Genomic DNA, 19944 nt, shown 5'->3' on the forward strand with positions numbered 1-19944 from the left:
TATATCAGATCATACACTAATTCAATTTGAAAACTTAAAATTTGAAACTATAAGTCAAACCTAATATTTAGATCTAATTTAACTATTTCAATCATTTAAGTATTTCTCTTCATCACACACACTCATTAAAAATATATTTTTAGCACATGTTCGTCCATCACATTCTCACGTCTCCTTATGTTGGTCTCACCATGTTATATAATTATTATATCTCTTCGTTTATTCCTATTATTATTATTATTATTATTATTATTGTTATCTGTTCAGCATCTCATGTGCCAATGGGTGGAATTCTAATTTATATGATTTCAGGAATATAAACTCTTTCCATCTAAATATTACATGAGACTTTGACCATTAAATTTATCTGACAAGCGAAGACATTCTAAAAGAATTTTTTAAAGGAATTTATTTATCCATACAAAAATGAAAAACTGGCTGTGAGTTGAAACTCTAAATGATATATTACCATTCTTTGAATAATTATTATTATGTTATAAAAAGAGGAGATTATTTGAGGTTTATAAATATAAAAAAAGAAGAAAATGGCAAATACGTTATTTTGAGAATTGGAAAGGATCAATATGGAAAAGAATATTTTTGTTCATCAGTAAGAGTAGCGCGGTGACTTCACCGTCGCGTGCGCACGTTGCCACGTCAGCGAAACCCATCCACATCACAAGCCTCTCTCCCTCTTGTATGCAACGGCACTCTCCTCTCCTCGCGATCTCTGCAGCTGAGGAAGGGACGTGACGATGGCGTCGGAGTGGTAGGCCGGGATCTTCAGCGGCCGGGCTTCCCTGGTGGCGGATGGCCGGCGCTCGCAGCATGTCCCCTTTACCGCCGCGGAAGTGGTCCGACCTAGAGATGTTGGTCAATGCGCGGTCGGATACCCTCCGTAACTTTCTCGCCAACCTCCACGAGGTCTTGCTCGGCACCAAGCTCTTCCCCCTCTTCACCGTCGTGCCCCTCGCCATCGCCGCTCGCTGCTTCCGCTTCGGCCAGGTAATCCCCCTGTCTCCCCAATCCCCGGTCCGATGTCTCGTTGAAGTGGATTATGCATGTTAAAGATTTCCTTTTTAGGTTATGACGACGGCAAACGTAATGCGATAAGTTTACGTTATGAACATAAAAGGTGTGTGAAGAGGATAGTTTTGATTTGGTCGCTTTTCCTCGGTGTTTGGTTCAATCTGAAGGAACACCACCCGCCGAAAGTTTTCTTTTTGGTCTTTTGTTACTTTGATGTGTCTTTGGCATCCTCCTGCACTCAGTTTTACTATACATCTACCGCAGCTTTCACCCGAGTACGAGAGACATGGTAAACTCTGGATTTTTCAGTCAATATAATCATTTGGCAAAAGTTCATGCAGCAAATCAGTTTCTTTTACTTCATCGCAGAGTTAAGTCGCTGCCTTACCAAAATTCTCCTTGCAGCTGTTCTAGCAGCATGGAACACCGAGTCCAGCACTGGTTCTCTTGTAGTTACTGAAACTAGTCTACCTTGTACCGACAAAGTAGTCCTCATTGATCTAAAATTTTAAATGACCAAATAATGGGTGAGAATTCTAATATCTGGTTGGTGTTCGCAATGATCGGGGAAGGGGATAATTTTCTTCTGTCTTACTCTGTCATCCTTCATCTCACCTTTTGTTGCTTCTCTCTCATATCACTTCATGAATTTTTTTGGTTGTGTTTATCACCTGCCTTAATCTGATGCCATGTTCTTCTCTGAACCAGGAAATAATTACAAACATCACAAATCACTTTGCTACTAAAGAAAACAAACAATACCACCATTGGCAAAAGTGTAACACTTTAATTTGAACTTTCTTTTCCCTATCACCTGGATCAAGGTTGTTGCTTGCTTTCAAGAATCTTCCTCTGTGGCTCTGCTATTCCAATATCATTTATTTTTAGTACCTGATTGTTATCTTTTTGGTTCATTGGTCAAAACAGGCTTGGGTGTTTAGCTTAAGTTTAATAGGCCTCGTCCCTCTTGCCGAACGCATGAGCTTCCTCAGCGAGTAAGATTTGTTTAATCTTAAGATCCTTCGTATTCTCTTTTGGTTCAAATTTCAGGTCAACTGACATGTTTGCCTTTAATGCAATTCCCAACAGGCAAATTGCATATTATGCTGGTCCAACAGGTAAATGCATCCTTTGGTTAATTATTCATTTGTAACTACATTCATGTTCTTGAGCTCTTGATAGGATCCATTATTATCTACTTAATATATTTTGGTCATAAGTTAATCATGAAATATCAACGAAAAGCAAAGTTACTAACATATGATCCTGAACTACAGGAAAAGATAATTAAATAATGCATTGTGTTCTTGCAAAGTGTTAAACATTTGATATACTAGGTTTTAGAATTAATGGTCATTTGTTTGATTTATTATCACTTTCATCTTGAACTTGATAGATCTTGTAGGATGTTCTATATCCAACTTGTAGACCATTTAGCTTTGTAAAATATATATGCTGCATAGGTAAACTCATCTAATGGAATGGTTAATTTTACTTCAAATGTTATCAGCAAGTGGTCTCTGAAAAACATTTTAAACATTGGTCTACATTCTATTTTGAACAATATTCATACTGAAATACTGTTTGTTAAAGATTCAGGTAAAGAAATTTAGCTCAATTAATGAAGTATTTTGGTTAGTGAACCAAATTATTGGATTTTGTTTCACTGTTTCGAAAACAGAAATTTGCTTTGATCACCCATTTGCATACAAGAGCTATATATTGATGTACATAATGGGTCTTGGTTCAACGATAAGAGATCAGGATTGAGTCACAGAAATTGCCAGACGCTCCCAAACCCCGCATTGGCGGGAGCCTCATGCACTAAATTCGTCCTTGTTTATATTGATGGAAATAGACAGCCATTCAATTGAGCCTGGTTAAATGGTTTGGATCCTTAAAACTAGTCCATTAGGTGATGATTCCTGTTCTGCATCTAATAGTAAGCTTACAATTTTGATATTTGACTAAATCCAGTAGTTATTGTATTTGGATACGCCTTTGGAATGCATGGCTCCTTATCCAGATTTTGTTAGGATCCTAGTTGAATATGACCTAATAGCACCCCAGATGGGATGACTTCCAGATCGTTTTATCTCAATATTAGATCTTCTTCCAAATGAAGCCCAAATTGCATAAGTTCTATAATATTAGAGTTGGAAAATGATGGGCCGGGAAAACTAGCTATGTTAGATGAGTTTTTCAGTTAAGTCAAACTGAAACCATATTCTGAATGTAGACTGGTTGACTTATAATGATCAAGGCTGTTATATATCCATGTATTGTCACAGCATCCTAACAAAGTCTGGATTTCTATTGGTCTGAAGATTTCTTTTGATATGAAATTATAGTTGAATTGCATCATGTGCAGTTGGTGGTCTCCTAAATGCCACATGTGGCAATGCACCGGAGCTGATAATTGCACTGCTAGCGCTGCACAAAGACAAGATAGGAGTCCTCAAATGGTCCCTTCTTGGCTCCACCATCTCCAACCTACTCCTTGTCCTTGGATCCTCCCTCTTCTGTGGTGGTCTCGCCAATCTTAACAAAGAACGCCAATTTGACAGGGTGAAGTAACATATGCTTTTATAGTGCAGTTCCCAAAGTTAGCTCATTTGATCCAAGTGTTCCTTAACAGTTTGACTTTGCCATGTTACTTCAGAAGCAAGCTGATGCGAATTTAATGCTGCTCCTGCTGGCGTCTCTTTGCCACATTTTGATTTTGACCTACTGCTATGTTGTGAAAAATGATATTTACATGGTGGATGCAATCTCAACACTCGAACTGTCGAGGACATGCAGCATTGCAATGCTAGTTGCCTACATTGGGTGCATGTTCTTCCAGCTGATGACCCACCGCCAACTTTTTGTATCACAAGAGGTTAGGATATACACAAAGCTAGTTTTTTGTCTTTTAGGTGCAAATTTGGATATATATATATATATATATATATATATATATATATATATATATATATATATATATATATATATATATATATATATATGTATAAGAGAACAAAAACAATAGAGATTTGCTTGACTATAAAATATTCTAAGACTTAAGAACTAATAAGAATGACACACAGGTCTAGATCATCAATATAAGGATTATGCGGCCCGATGCATTTTGCATGTTTAAAAAAATCTGAGCAGGTTTTATGCCCATTTGCCCTTTTGTTCTATTTGAATGCTTCTGGAATTATGTAGCATAGAGTACAACACATTTTCTGATAGAATTATGATTAAATGCTTGAAATGCTAGGAATGCTAAATTTTGTGGTGATTGACAGGAGGATGATGATATTGTTTCTGATACACCGGTGATTGGATTTGCTAGCTCATTTGCTTGGTTAGTAGGAATGACGATGCTTGTCACTATTCTATCTAATTATGTCATTAGTACAATCGAGGTAACAAAATTGAAACATATCACCTTTACTAATGGTCTATTTCTTTCATAAACAAAGAAAGCAATAACTTCCTTCTCTGCACTTAGGCAGCTTCAGAGTCATGGGGAATGCCAATTAGTTTCATTAGTGTTATCTTGCTACCTATTGTTGGAAATGCAACTGAACATGCGGGTGCAGTCATCTTTGCTTTCAAGAACAAAATTGTAAGTTCTGCTCATATTTCATGAAAGAAAACAAGCACCAAGTATTACAATGTTCCAAATTTGTCCGTGGAACAGGATATCACCTTGGGCATCTCGTTGGGCTCTTCAGCTCAAATCTCCTTGTTTTTGGTAAGACTAGTCAGCTGTTATTGAAATTGTATATAACCCATATTAGCTTGCTTATTTCAAGGAGGAACTGACTAATTGTCTTCCTTTACATGCATAGGTTCCATTGACTACTGTTGTGGCCTGGATAAAGGACATCCATATGGATCTCAATTTTAAGCTCCTCGAGACTGGAACTTTGGTTTTGGCAATACTTATAACCACCTTCACTCTTCAGGTGATTCTATGGTCATCATCCGGTGGTTGTAACTTGGGATCAGTTATTAGATGATACCAGTATCATACATGTAACATGAAAGAGGAACTACATATCCGCTAAGTGGTCTTTACAAATCAATGAAAAAGAATAAATCAGATAAATCAAGTGATCCTAGGAGGTCATTTTGAATATATGTTCTATTAGATTGTGATTGGCCAGTAACATATGAAATGATATCCTTAATAATGGGTTTACTAAGAATCTTCAATCCAATCACAAATTATGAGTACATGATCTATGACATATGAGTATGATGAAGTAAACTTTCAAGATTGCCCATGATCTGTAATATGTACATCCCTGGGTTTCTTACTAATGCTAATAGAGGTACGTCAATATTAATGGATTCACAACAATATGATCCATGTCATTATTATCAATAAAGCAACATAGTAGATATCACAGACATGAAGATATGTACTTATATTCTTATGATTGTATCTCTGCATATGGTGATTTAAGCATGTCCTGTGCATCCTGGACCTTGTTTATGACCTAGCAGCCCAGGAGCCTAGGTGATCGATCATTCATGACAACAATGCCTACTGATGCTTTGTTCAAAGAAAAGTTATTTAGTTAGAGTAGAGGAACTTCCATTCTTATAGAGAACCTATCGGGTACAATCATGTTTATGACTACCAACAGACAGTGATGTGCTCATATTTTCACTTGGTAATCCTCTATTTGTGAATCATGATTAGCTTGTTAGATGCTATGCACATGTTTATTTGTTTGCCCAAACTGCAATCGTCAAAATGTTTGTCAACATCAGGTTCATCTTATGTTTATGAGATTGACTTTTATCAAATAGAATTGCTTTATGTATAACACCACCTGTATCTCTGTGCTTGGTGTGTGTGGAAATTGTAATGTTCAGATGCAACTTGCCTGAAAAATACGTGTTCTCGGTGCAGGATGGAAGTTGGCACTATCTGAAAGGACTGGTCCTCTTACTTTGCTATGTCGTCATTGCTGCAGTATTCTTTTTCTGTCAAACCCCTTTGGGTGAGTTCCAATTAGAAGCTTCTGCAGTAAGTTTATAGAATCATTTTATGTTCCTAACTAGTTAACATTGGCTTTGATCAGATCATGTTTATGTTGCTCCCGTGGAGGTCAATGGATACCGATGAGATCCGTGAATCATCGGCTGCGGTTCTCTGAGTTTGTACCGTTAGCGACTGCAACTTCAGTAAATATATGGTTTTCCATGAAGGGCGGGCATAAGTTGCACATTCAAATTTATTGAAAAATGACTATTTTATATTGGTTTGGTTCTGCCACAATCAAAGTGTAACTTAGCATACAAAAGTATAAATGGCTGATATGTCACCATTCTCTTGCTGCAAAAACAGTGTCTTCATTCATCTAGAGTTTATGGTTGGTTTATCACTGTCAACCATGAAATCATATTGAAACCTGAGACTAATTGCTCCCATTCCTCAGCAACACTGAAACTTACATCCTCCTCTTCTTGTGTGATCAGTAATCGACTGACTCATTGATGGTGTACTGTGTGTAATCTGGAACCTCTACTTACTGCTTAACCTTTCTTTTTCCGTGTGATTACAATAAAGTCTTAAATTTCGGCTTAAATCACCTGCAAAAAAATGTTTTCTGATCTGAATCCTTGTGTAGATGAGATGAAGCAGAGGTATGTTTAATACAGAGGGACATGACATGGAATTTGTTTGGCATCAACGACATGTAGATTGATCCCAGTGGCAGGAATCATATCAATGTCAGATGGCCACTGTCTTGATGCTGATGGCCACCGACCACCAATGGACAAATCTCTTTTCTTTTCTTCGCTTGGGTAGAAACCGAGAAGGATCCCCAAACTTGCATGCCTCATCATAATATTTTGTGTACATGATTCTTTTGCTTTTTGTTTCTGAGGGGATGAGATAATATTGTTTTGTTGGTTTGAGACTCTGTAAGTCGTCAGCCTCACAGCTTGTAAGATCGGCCTATATATATGCAATCAACATCAGCTAAGAAAATAATGCTGCAAATGACGACTCATCCACTAAGCGAACAGAACTGCATCACTGCAAGTGATCTAATTCAATACAAGAGCTTGATTTAGTATAAGTTCACACAGCAATCACATTGAACTCTTCCTTGTATCACTCACTATATATAGTCTTATATATGCACACCTCCAGAAAAGGGTGGAATTCTAATTACAATGCTTAAGTTACGCCTTTCGAAGAAGATGATAAGGTTGGGTGAGGTGAGTCATGTCCTCAGCACATCGCATATAACCAGCCAATATTGCTGCAGTGAAATTGACCTTCATGTAATGAATGGACAAAGCAGGAAGCAGATGAGTGGACCAAAGAATGGGACATTCCAACGTGCAGCACACGGCCATTCGCTCGAATCTTTGCCGAACCTGCACATGAAGGCGGCCAAATCCATGCACGCACACAGATCTCAGCCGTATGTGTGCGTATGTGTGTATCATTCTGCATGCATCATGACCGCCGAACCTGAGATCAGGGCCGGTTCATGCCCGACTTGAAAGAGCGGAATTGGCTGCTGTGTGTTGGGAGGACAGCCGTTCTGCTCGCCGTCTCCTCAATCACATCCGCTTCCAGCTCACGTTCTGCTACGTCTCTACTGAAAAGATGGGGAACAAAAGTTGGAGTCAGCCGGCCAAACCTGGTGGTGACAGAAACCCTACTACTCCCCTTGCGAAGCTGGATGCTTTGTAGAAGAGAGAAGTGCGCTGCAGCCTTGCTTGTTTCCTTCCTTGGGTTCTTTTTGGCTCCGAGGAGAGTAGATGAATTTGATGTGAGATAAACCTCTCTTACGAAGCTCGATGCTTGCACGAAAGCTCCAAAGGAGGGAGACGATCAAAGAGCCTGTGACAATACATTCTCCGGAAACTTCTCATCATCTAAAACCATGTCAGTGCCTTCCAAGATTCAAAAGAGAGAGCGAGCGAGACGAGAGGAAGAAGAGAGGGAACAGGTGGTGCGAGATGTTGCGCAAGAACCGCGCAGCCTGGCCATAGAGCAGCGCATCGACGTCCAGCCCTATCGCCTCCTCCCTCCTCCATGATGGATAGGCGAGCACAGCGATGCGCCGTCATATGGAAGTGTTGCGCGGTCTTGAGCAAAACCATCTTACCAATGCCATGTCATGCCATGCCACACCTCAGTAATGTCCGTCGGCACCGGAAGCCTCGCCAGCCCTGCAACGCAAAAGTACCAGAAACGAAGACGAAGGAGGCTTGTCTGAAACGATGTGCAGATGGGCAAAGGAACCATGTGCGACAAAATGGGTGTTTCTCGTGAGCTGGATTGGGTCACCGAGACGGCCTTGTGTGTGGTATTTATAGAACCCAAAGACTACATACAGATGAGAAAGATGGGCGAACGGGTGCTGCTGCGGAGTACTCTTCGTTGAGTCCAAAAAAAAATACTGCATGATTAAGATTATTCCGCAAAGCGTGCAGAGGCAGAAAATAAAACTTGTTTTATCTAAATAAATAGAGCCAGTTAGTGATGCTTATAAATGGAAGGCATCTCGGTCGTTAGTAAACATGGAAACATCGCCAGAATTCTCCTCCGGCAAACAGCACATGTTCCTCCTCCATTCATAAGCCCGTGCCCGTATGCGCATCGCTGTCAAGGACAGTATGCTCCTCTCTCTCTCTCTCTCTCTGTGAGGAGAAGGAAGTGGGCGGGATGGGTCAAAAGAGAGCTACTATGAATGGGGGTGCGGTGGCGGACTGTCAGAGGGGGATACAGGGTTCCCTGCAGAGATTAAAAGAGCCTTCTTAATGGGGATGGCAGAGCTTGTTGTGATGCATTTTTATGTGATACACACGATAAAAGGAAAAAGCTAGCTCTCAGTCACCCCTTCAAGCAATCTCCCCTTTTTGTCAAGGCCAAAACCATGGATGGGCCCAAAATAAGCTCCTACTTCAGTGCTAAAGGACATTGCAGTTTCAATCCCTGCCTATAGATCTCCTGCTTATATGGATCTGTAGGATGGAACTGCTACCTATCCGGAAAATAATAATAATATTAATAATATTATTATTATTAATAAATATAGATGCCTAACCCATCCCCCTGCATGATTACAAACCCATAACTGATTCCAATTTCATAGGTGAGATCAGTTGCGTGATTGCAATCTGAAGGCTGCAAGCTCGACAGTCTCCTGCTTTAACTGCATCAGATGGACGGTTGTGATGACAGGAGGAGCCATCCATAACTTTAGAATTTGCAATCATGCTGATTGGGCCGACTTAACGATGAGGCCTGTTGAAGGCCCAAAAGCCCAGTAGTTCTCCTCGCCCTCCTCGACTTGGTTGTACTCCCTGAATGACAACAAAAACAGCAACACACCGCTACCATCCATTGGACTGCGGCTAAGCTTTCGGATGGAGACACGAACGATAGTATCGAACAAGGTACAATATTTCTCTCATGATTGATTCAAATGATTGCTCCAACTAGTCTAGTCTGACCAGAAATCAGCAATTGTGTTGCTGAGTTAAAAGTGAAGCAACACTATTTTATGTTTTAAATCTTTGCTCTTTCAGACGATCAACGACTGGCCTTTCAGTTTCTTTTTTTTGACTGCAGTTTTTTGAACTCAGAAAGTGAAACAAAAGGGAGATTTCTCTGCTGGTCCATCACCGTGATTATGATGTTAATCCGGTCGCTTCCTTTGGAATCAGAAACAGAAAGGTTATGGGAAGCAGAGTGGCTAATAGTTGCACAGCCACACCAAAAATAAGGTTATCGAAAGACTCCGAAGAAATGTTCAGCAATGATGCCAAACCAGCTCCTAAGAATGAGCCCAAAGTGGCTCCCAAGTTATTTATGGACATAAACAGGGCAAAAAGTGTTCCTTCAATTCCCGGGGGGCATAGCTGCCCAGATATTATCAGGAATGGCATCAACCTGCATCAGATATAAAACATCATTAGAAACTATAGTCACGGCTAAAATATTACCAAAAAAAAAAGTCAATCCAATATCTCATTCAGCAGCATACAATCCGGACTTCTCCGTCTCATTCCCCAAATGTTGCAAACACTAAATTTGATTCTTTTCTAAGTGTACTTGCAGGATTGAAACTCGGTTTTATCTTAACATAGCAGTAATATCATACAATTAAATGTATTTGACGGTCAAGAACGGATTGAAACATTTCAACTTAAAGGGATTTCTTCCTGCAAATAAAGCTCTCTCTTACCTTGTTCAAGTTTAACATGACTTCTTCTGGTGAACTGTTAGGTACAATAATGTAAAGCACTGAAACTCTCATGTTTATTTATAATTCATGCAAAGTATAATTTGATTATGATTTACAATTTTTAGTTCTTAAGATAAGTATCTATTATGTGAGTTGCCAAACTGCAAGAGTGGTGAATGGATAGACTCTTCGAGGGAGTAACGATGATAAAGGGGGTGTCAGGGAGCAGCAACATTTTGAGACATAAGAATCATAATTTTTGAAGCTGAAAGGAATATACATCAGCATACAGTAGTTCAGAGACATGATCATTGATACGATATCTGAGAAATCAAACAAGCGAGAATGAACTCCGATTCTTTACATATAGGCACAAGAATCCCAAAACCTACAAGTTCAAGGTTTCTTCAATGTGCAAACTGAAAAACTGACAGTTGAAGAATGTTGTAATAAATGCAAAGATCAAACCAACATGTACACAATTGGAAAGTCCATTAAATCACCACTGGTTCAATTTAATTTCCAACAAGTCAGCATAGCACGAGGATCTATATGATGTAATAAGTCAATTTGTACTTAATGGTCAGGGAAAATATAGATGTAAATTTTTCTTATAGATGTAAATTTACATTAGAGTTCCACACTAAAATCATCAGGGAAAATACTTCAAAAGTTTAATCTCTCTATAATTTGGATGATTAGTGTGAACATTTTTCTTATCTGGGTTCTTTATCATGTATGCTATGAGAAACAATTTATAATCCAGAACTATTACTCGCAGATAACAATCTCAAACTACATGGAGAAAAGAATTGCCAACCACTTGCACAAACTTGGGATTATCATAGACAAAGAAAGCATAGATATAGGTAGCGAAGGTAGAACAAAGATTAGAAAGTACTTGAATTGCTTAATTGCATCACCGAAAGCTGATCCCCATAGTACTATATATTTATCTGGCATAGCCAACTGATTATGCAACTTAGATACTAACATGATGTCCGAGAGGCTTACAATTGCAAGGCCAATATGAGCATACCTGTCATGTTATTCACAAGTACAGTTAGGTGCAGGAATAAGAATCTTAGAAACATTAAGTTAAAAAGTATCACTGCATAGTATTACTTGGGAAACTGCCGTTGGTTAACAACTGCAAAGTTATATAGATGTAATAAACAAATGTTGTATGACACTGTGACTCCTCGAAGAGCACACCTTTTACAAAAGGACAGGACTAAATTTGTTACTTTTCAGAAACATCATTTGGAGGGGAGAGAGAGAGAGAGAGAGAGAAAGAGAATGATATAAAGGAATAAATGAGTTAATGTTTGCAAGGTACCAAATTAAGCAATTGTAATTTTTAAAAGCACATGAAAAACTTTCGTTTGTCTTCACGCTTATAAAAAGAATAATGAATGATAAGTTAAAAGATTCTGCATTAAAAATGGCAAATATACTTGTCTCCTATATGCTTAGTTATTTTTAATTAATTCATTTGCCCTTACCAAAGATTGTCTTTTTGAACTAAAACTAAAAAAATTCTCAACCAGCTACTGCAACTGCTTGAAATGCTAGAGCAGGGACTATATGGAACTAAAATAAGAAAAGGCTTCTTAATGGTCAATTCCACTGCTAGGTTCACAGCTCGGAACTCAGAAATTAGTTAGTATAAAATAACCATGCAACTCCAATGCCACATGACCTAGGTGAGCTCTATTCCTTGGTGCGTAAAATCATAATGGTCTGCAATAACTACAATGCCATAAGAAAAATCATGGCATCGTTTTGATATTAGTCTTCATATCAATGATTTCAGTTTCAGCTAAAAGTTGAGGATCAGGCATTTTGCCCTATATTGCTGGAACAGAAACATGTTACTCTCATATATAGACATTACACTCCTTTTATACTTACTTTTTCAAAAGAAAATAGTTGCTTTCCAAAAAGGAGTACTGAAACTAATGATGGCAACAGCAATCTTATCATATTCTAACATATGCTGCCATTTAAAACCATCCTTGAGAGCCAAGGATTTAGACAAACATGGCCAGATCTCATCAAATATCACGGTCCACCACATTCACCTCACTGAGATGCATAACTGTCCACCAAAAAACAAGAAAGGAGGTAATGCCATTTTCTTACTATTTTTTCCCTTTATATTTCTCTCTATTCTCAATTTCTCCCTTTCCCTCATACAGTACCATGAGCAAGCTAGGCAGTGCCAAGCATAGGCATAGCTTGGTATATTGGCGCATATTAATATACCCCATGCCAATAGGAAGATAAAGTTAAAACCTTGGTTTAAATCAATCTTTAAAAATGAAAATTATACTATAAGGGATAGTCCAATAGACAAGTTTTCCACCAACATAGGGACTCAATATTAAATTGTATAAAATTTGAATTATACTATATGTCACAATTCTCCATAAGATATATTTTTTTGACAGTTACTAATACCCGACCCCAAATACTTAGAACAGAACAACATTTTGTTGATGTTGTACTAAATAATAATTGCATATCTTCTCCATCTAAGTGAACTTTCACTGTCTTTATTGATATATTGACCAACAAATGAAAGTATAACACATAGATCTTTATATTACACAAAAAATAATCAAGAGGACTAATATGCCAACAGAACTAGAAAAGGAGCAGGCTCGAAGACAGTTATATGCCATCCTTACTCTGATTCGAAGATCAACATGTTGTTTCTAAGCACTAAAAAGTGATTTAACATGGACTTGAATGTTCTCCCATCACATTAATCTGTTACATTATTTCTTTGAATATCTTTTATAAAAATGGAAGCATGCAAACAATCTTGAAAAATTGTCCAACATAAAAAGCTACATGATAGTAATTATAAACATGAGATTTAGAAAGTAGGAAGCCATGAGTAATTTTTCTTTGACTTACATGAGGACGTGTCTTAGCTTCTTACGCTTTAAATATCGATTATATAAATATGTACCAAGCATAAGTCCAGACCACCCAATCACACGTGCAGTCCCAAGAAAAGATGCTTCCAAGTTCAAAACCTCAGTCTGGTAATAGAACATCACCGTTGAGAGGTTTGGAACTGCAACATTTGAGAGGAAAAACCATGCCATCGGTCTGGCATTCCCAATAGTCAAAAATACAATATCAATAATTGCATCTATTTAGGAAGTTTGATATATAAAGGGAACAAATAAAATACTTTAAAGAACATAAAATTCTTTGGTTACCTTAGGATGATAGGCTGCTTGAAGGCCTTGGCCAAACTAACGATAGTTGACCTCAGAGATATGTCGTATCTTGCAACTAGTGGACCGGGCTGCTTTTCAGAAATCTCAGATTTCAAATTCAGTTTCCTTTTGTGATATTTATGATTATTCTTCCTCCTTCTGGAAGTATCAGATGTCCTGGTGGGGGTATCTTTTCTTTTATAATCTCTAGTGCCTTCTTTGAATTCCAAATTTTCCTCATTCTTATAATGTTGCAAGCTTTCGAGTTGTAAAGGAGTCTCCTTGACTAAAGCACACGACAGAAGCTGAATTGCTGGAAGAACAGAGAAAAGTAAAAATATTGTGTCTATTGTGAGATGGGACAATGTGTACCCTCCTAACATGCTCCCAAATATTCCTCCCAAGGCCATAGCAGACCATGACAAAGATTGGAGATCACCAGCAAATTCTGCACTGTGAAAAATGGAGTCCAGTATCAGCTTTTAATGAAAGTCTAAGATCAGAAACAACAAAGCCATGTAAATTCTACATACAGTTCAGACCGAACTGCCTCTGCAATCATTGCATCAACAACAACATCCGCCATGGCAGATCCCAAATTTTGTAATGTCAAGAAAGCAGTAAGGGAATCACGTGAACTCCTTAGAGAATTTGCTAGACCAAGGATGAGCCACGGAAAAAGAGAAAGAATAGTGGATATAACCAAGTATGGGAGTCTCCTCCTCCCGCTAATAGGGATGCAATCTGACAGAATTCTGCACGAACAAGAAGTCAACCATGTAAAAAACAGGTAAACATAGAACAGGGTGATCGATAGCAATTTCACATCAAATTTAGAATATCTCGAATAAAAAGAAAGATGATCCCAAGTAATCAACATTTTTTTTCTGTCGTTTCTCGCACAGAGCCCATTGTGAATGTTAAGAACATACCACAATAAGGCCTCCATAGGACGGCGATACAGTTCTGTCCAAGAAACCAGCATTTTGTTCTTCGAAAATCATACTTACGTAGCATTTCATCGCCATGTAATATACACAATTTATTGTATCATATAGTTCACAGAACTAAACATGCCGGGCATATTTATCATTTCATCCAAATTGTCTCCTTAGAAATGTTACCATTTATAACTTTTTCTTTGGGTAACAGACATGCATTTAAATAAATTCACAACAAATCTATTTAATATACGATTGGTAAAAAGTTAAACTAATACATCTGCCATGCATTTCATCAACAGTTCCATGTTTTTTAAATGTCAACATTTGAAACAAGTGTAGTCTGCCACAGGAAACCTTAAAGTTTTTGCATGTGCAGCTATGAGAAGTTATTGAAACATTAAAAATATCTCAATGTTTCTGATCGACTTAAATCTGAGATTAAAAAAAAAAACAAAAGGAATAAATGCTAGCATCCTCATGCCAGATGAAATATGGATCAATATCATAAGAGTTGCCAATACAACACATTTACATAACGAGGCCCGTGTTGGACAAGCTATTGGATCAAATGATACTTTAATTTGATGTCTTACTGCCCTTTAAAATTAACATGGCACCATGCTCGTCTTTTATGTAACAGATTCTCAATTTGAAGATTGACGATCGCTAAATGATTTAATACCCGTAAATTGGTTTGATGCTCCACGGAGAGTGTGCAACAGAGACCACGAACTGTGATGCCGATGGTGATAGCTTCAGTATGTCTTTCATCTGGTACGAAACTGCTGTCCATACGAACGATCTGAAACCCTGTAATACGATCATCAAATTAGACGTTAGAGTTAGACGAAAGCACTTAAAGATCACAGACCTCAGAACCCTAAGACCAAGAAAACGGGAGAGAGAGAGAGAGAGAGAGAAGGGAACCTGGGTGAAGTAGACCAGCGTAACGAGCCAGAGGAAGGGAGCCCCGAAGGAGGCTCGCATCCGCGTCGCCCAACCGATCCGCATCTCGGCCGCCCACCTCAACCACCGTCCGCGCGCACTTCGACCAACGCGGCCCTGTCGCCGGCGGTGAATCGAATGAAATAGCAACGAAAGGGCGCGGGCGCGAGGGACGAGAAGATTCGCTCCGGAGATTTGATTCCCCTTCTTCTCCTCAAGAGTTTCGAGTCCGAACCGTTGAACGCTTCTTGTACGCGTTACCTAAGACCTGAGAAGCCAAATTGCAGATACATCCCTCTCAAACTTTTCTTTCGGTATCTACTCCTACAAATTTTAGTCAATAAGTCCCTTGCAACCTCGATCTTACGCATAAGCCCTCGTAGCTCGTCAGCCATCTCGACGGGCAAACAAGCAGATGGATAACGCATGACACTTGTCGTTCATGTCTTTATGCTGAACTGTCTGTCCTTAATTTTCCGGCATTACTAAAAGAACTGATTTATGGCATGTTTTTAGAGTCTTATGCACACAGATGATTCCTATATTTGTCATCATCATGCTGAAAACCAAGCAGCACTCGCCGGAAAAGAACATTGTGGAGAGAGGGATGTTTAAAGAGTGCAGTAGCTATTATTAATTGATGAATTCTACATCTAAGACGACAATAATACATCCATACTCACTATGGAAGAGTTTACAGAATCACTTAATATGTAATTTTTGAACACAAACCATCAATCACAAACAAAAGGATAAAGCCCACGGCCGCTCCTCCTCCGGGCACTTGAACAGCAGCAAGTCAAGTGTTTGTTCGATTGTGTTCACCAATCAACCATGGTTCATTGTATAAAATATACATATATATCTGCCACCAGCTGCATGGCCATCAAATAGTTACATGGGTAATCATACTACAATTTCGAGTAGAGCATACTAGAATTTGAGCACGAGTGTTTCATCCCATCAGTTTAAGCATACACTGTATCCTATGAATACCAAATAAGTCATCAGATGAGGAAGTATGACCATATACAAAGCCTTGTTGTAGTCAAGTAATTTATCTAAAATCAAATGCTTTGGACGGAAGCACCAGAAGACCATCCACTAGGTCGGCTAGTTAAAGCAGGTCTCATCGTGATAATGGCTGATTCATTCGCTCCAGCCCTCAGCGCGGCCCTGCCAGCTTCCAGAAGCCTCGCGACTGCATCCTCAGCATACTTGTTGGCTTGGCCGACGGTCATGCCCTTGCCAATGTCCGGGTAGGTATTCAGCACATGGTCTCCATTGAGCTGAGAAGCAAGTTGGATCAGTTCCACCTGAAACTCGGAGAGCACTTTATCTTCCCTCGGTCCAAATGGCCTCAGCGGCTTCACTTCTGGGAGTTTCTCTGATCATACAGACAAACATTAGCTGTCAGAAACAGAATAAATGAAGCGGTGAAATATGTGTGAGATTTCATCTTTATATGGAATCAATTTTCGTGGATGAGATGAAAAGGTTTCAGTTCAAGCAAGGCCCAGCCTGACTCGGGTGTTGGGAGCTCAACGTTGGTGACATTTTTCCTATATATAGCTTTGAAATCAGAAACTGAAACTGAACCTACTTCATGGCATGTCCGACCACCTAAATTCAGTCACAGTGCCTGAATGAAAAATGTTTTTTTTTTTTTCATGTTGAAGCAGATATCTTTTACTGCTAATAAGCTGGTCAGATTTCCATTGGCAAAATATCTCCATACTTGAACTAGTAACTCAGATTTCCATCTATTGTTCCCAACTTTCAATTAGTCTCAACAAATAGACAACAGATCTAATCAAACGATCTCACAGCTTAAATGCTAGCGCACCACTGCATGTGCTACATGGGTAATGGTGCTTATAAATGTATAACATATAGAATTGCATTACCTGGACAATCAGTTCTTGGCGTCTTCCTGAGGGAAAAGTAGCTCTCAAATGTCCCAGCCCAAGCATCTCTCTTTGTGAGATAATTAGAATTCAGGTTGAACAATCTCTTTACAGTTGCTGGAACGGAAGAGTGCTCAAATTGTGAATTTGGAGTTGGCCCTTTAGGCTCATGGATCACTGCATGGTAAAAGGAAGTAATGCATAAATAATCACGCTCGACATGACAGATTAATAATTTTAGAACAGCCATATATTTGCGGGATGAAAAGGAAAGTGTCTAACACAACTACATTGCACTCAATATGACAAATAAAATGGGCGAATAGCTGTGTGTCAGGACCATAAGTCTAATGGATCACTTCATTGTGCCGTACATAATAGACAAAAATGTATCAACAAAAATCTTTGAATCTATTGACATGAGCGCAAACGTTAGCTGAAACAATATGTTGATCAGCATGGATCTGTGACAGTATGTGGTGTGCCAAGCCAGAAAAATGTCAGCAAGGCTCCATGGCAGTGTAAGCATGGCCAAGCCCACAAATATCGGCACGACTATAAATCGCTTCATCTAAACCAAACCAGAAATTTTCAAAAAGTTTAACTTGCCTTCTTATTTTTGATCTCCTAATGATTCTCTGTTGCAAAACAAAGCCTAAAGACAGATATTTCATATACATGTTGGATTGATGAAGTGTAGAGAAATTATAATGAAAAAAATGTGCACATCGACTTTCTAGAATGATAAAAAATCATGCCAGAAAATGCAGTTCATGGAAACCCAATTGAGATGGTTTTTTCTTGTTTTAGTGCATGCAGATAGTTGATGAATGCATTAAGAAAATACTAGAGTTTGACACATCAAGAAATCTTTAATTGGAAAGTTCAAACTTGCACAAAGTTTTCTGCAAACATTGATTAGGCTACTACAAGACTACAGGAAATATAAGTTCATACTTCATACCATAGTGGATCTTGCTCGATGGCATACATAAACTGAAATGATTCCTAACTGCAACTAGGTTGGCATGTATAACAACTAGTGGTCATACAGAAAAATGAAATCAAAAGATAATCAACCAATCCATTTACCGATTAGCTACATGAATTGTATTTAAGATGAAAGGAACACAAATCCACATGGGCAGCGTGCGTTTCAAAGCCTCAGTAGCAGAGTCTATCATAATTGATTTAAAGAGTCAAGAAGAATGGAGAACTTTGAAAGTGAAACAATCACTCACCGGTGCGCTTCTCAATCCAAGGGGAGATAAGGATGGTGGGAACCCGAACACCCAACCTATCGAACTTGAAATAGAAAGGGTCGGGGCCGATGATGCCGTCCGGGTTGGGCACCCCAGTGACAGGTGTAGGCACATGGTCGTAGAACCCGCCATGCTCGTCATAGGTGATAAGCAAGGCCGTCTCGTTCCACTGCGGGCTCGCCCGGAGCGTCTCGTAGATCTCCTTCACGAGCCTCTGACCCCTGGCGACGTCGTGGGATGGGTGATCGTCGTTGGCCGGGGAGAGCTTCACGTCGAAGTAGTGTTGTTCGATGACCACGTAGTTAGGCAGCCGGCCCTGCTTGGCGTGCAGCTTGAAGGCGAGCTTGTAGCTGTGGAACTTGACGAGGTGCTTCAGCTTCCGCAGGCTCTTGAAGAAGAGCACGGCGGGGATGTTCTGGTAGTAGACGCCGAAACTGAGACCATCCTCATCGAGGGAATCGAATATGGTCTTCTGGGGGAAGCCGTGGATGAGGTCCCTGCGCACGTTGCTGGTGGCGCCGTGGGAGGTGGCGGAGTGGACGTAGAAGCGATTGGGCTGGGTGGAGGCCGGGACGGAGGCGAACCACCTATCGAACACCGCGAACTCCTCCGCGAGAGCGGAGTAGACGGGGACAGCCTCGGGGGCGAAACCCCGCATGACGGTGCCGGCCACGCCCTCACCCATGCTCTCGGCCTGCTGGGCAAAGCCGCTCATGGGGGCGGGAACCGCAGAGGTGTCATCGGAGCCGAATATCTGCTCGCGGATAGCCTGGAAGGAGTGGCCGGGGTCGTAGTCGACGTAGGCGGCGCCGTCGGAGACAAAGACCTCAGGGGAGGAGGGGTCAGACGCCTTGACGTGGTTGGACTCGCGACCGGTGAGGCCGTCGATGTCCGTGCGGCCGCCCTTGCTCCGGAGCCACCCCAGCATGTGGTCAAACGACCGGTTCTCCATCACCAGCACCACCAGGGTCTTGATCGGCCCTTTGATTTCGTGCTTCGCCTTCTTCTTCCTCCTCCCCACCGCCCTCTCAGCGTCCAAGCAGTGGGCGGAGGCCACCAGGCAGAGCACGAAGACGGCCACCGCGAGGAGCCTCCTCCGCCCCCGCCCCCGCCACTGGACCCCCGAATCCATCTCCCTGTCGCCGAACGGAGGAGCCCGGAGCAAGAAACGTAATGATACAGTTGATGATGATATTGTGATCTCCGAATGGGGAGGACTCCTTCCCTTCCACGGATGAAAGACGAAGGGGTTTGTCCGACTGCGGTTGGCGAGTCAAACAAAGAAGGGCGTCTGGTACGAAGGCCGGGTCAAATATAAAAAGGCACCAACGAATAAATTAGAACCAAAGGTACGCCACAAGCTACCCTCCTCTCTTATCTTCTACTCTTGGATTGGTATT

General features: G+C 40.2%; 3 protein-coding genes across 5 annotated transcripts; 1 reads left to right on the top strand and 2 right to left on the bottom strand.

Annotated features, from left to right (window-relative positions):
- The first annotated feature begins 695 nt into the window (after positions 1 to 695).
- On the top strand, positions 696 to 6563 carry LOC103995131 (vacuolar cation/proton exchanger 3). Its single transcript, XM_018830861.2, has 11 exons — positions 696 to 1005; positions 1957 to 2024; positions 2119 to 2147; positions 3401 to 3597; positions 3692 to 3910; positions 4323 to 4442; positions 4529 to 4645; positions 4721 to 4774; positions 4872 to 4988; positions 5945 to 6035; positions 6117 to 6563. The coding sequence occupies exons 1-11, from the start codon at positions 811 to 813 to the stop codon at positions 6158 to 6160; spliced, it is 1251 nt and encodes a 416-aa protein (XP_018686406.2). The 5' UTR covers positions 696 to 810; the 3' UTR covers positions 6161 to 6563.
- A 527-nt stretch (positions 6564 to 7090) lies between these two features.
- LOC135645048 (probable folate-biopterin transporter 4) lies at positions 7091 to 15610 on the bottom strand. Of its 3 annotated transcripts, XR_010498654.1 has the most exons (8): positions 15358 to 15610; positions 15113 to 15240; positions 14020 to 14241; positions 13487 to 13939; positions 13176 to 13373; positions 11152 to 11289; positions 7523 to 9955; positions 7091 to 7425 (listed from the first exon to the last, which is right to left on the bottom strand). XR_010498654.1 is itself a non-coding variant. In XM_065163091.1 (7 exons), exons 1-7 carry the CDS (start codon positions 15439 to 15441, stop codon positions 9694 to 9696), a joined length of 1485 nt encoding a protein of 494 aa, XP_065019163.1. In that variant the 5' UTR covers positions 15442 to 15610; the 3' UTR covers positions 7091 to 9693. The 3 variants fall into 3 exon arrangements, 2 of the variants coding, with proteins under 2 accessions (XP_065019163.1, XP_065019164.1); XM_065163091.1 differs by having other exon boundaries at positions 7091 to 9955; XM_065163092.1 differs by lacking the exon at positions 13176 to 13373 and having other exon boundaries at positions 7091 to 9955.
- A 607-nt stretch (positions 15611 to 16217) lies between these two features.
- LOC103995036 (non-specific phospholipase C1) lies at positions 16218 to 19869 on the bottom strand. The gene is made up of 3 exons (XM_009415525.3): positions 18524 to 19869; positions 17283 to 17459; positions 16218 to 16762 (listed from the first exon to the last, which is right to left on the bottom strand). Exons 1-3 carry the CDS (start codon positions 19674 to 19676, stop codon positions 16443 to 16445), a joined length of 1650 nt encoding a protein of 549 aa, XP_009413800.2. The 5' UTR covers positions 19677 to 19869; the 3' UTR covers positions 16218 to 16442.
- Between the last annotated feature and the right edge of the window lie 75 nt (positions 19870 to 19944).

Source organism: Musa acuminata, chromosome BXJ3-8, assembly GCF_036884655.1.
Source record: "Musa acuminata AAA Group cultivar baxijiao chromosome BXJ3-8, Cavendish_Baxijiao_AAA, whole genome shotgun sequence".
Classification (NCBI taxonomy): domain Eukaryota; kingdom Viridiplantae; phylum Streptophyta; class Magnoliopsida; order Zingiberales; family Musaceae; genus Musa; species Musa acuminata.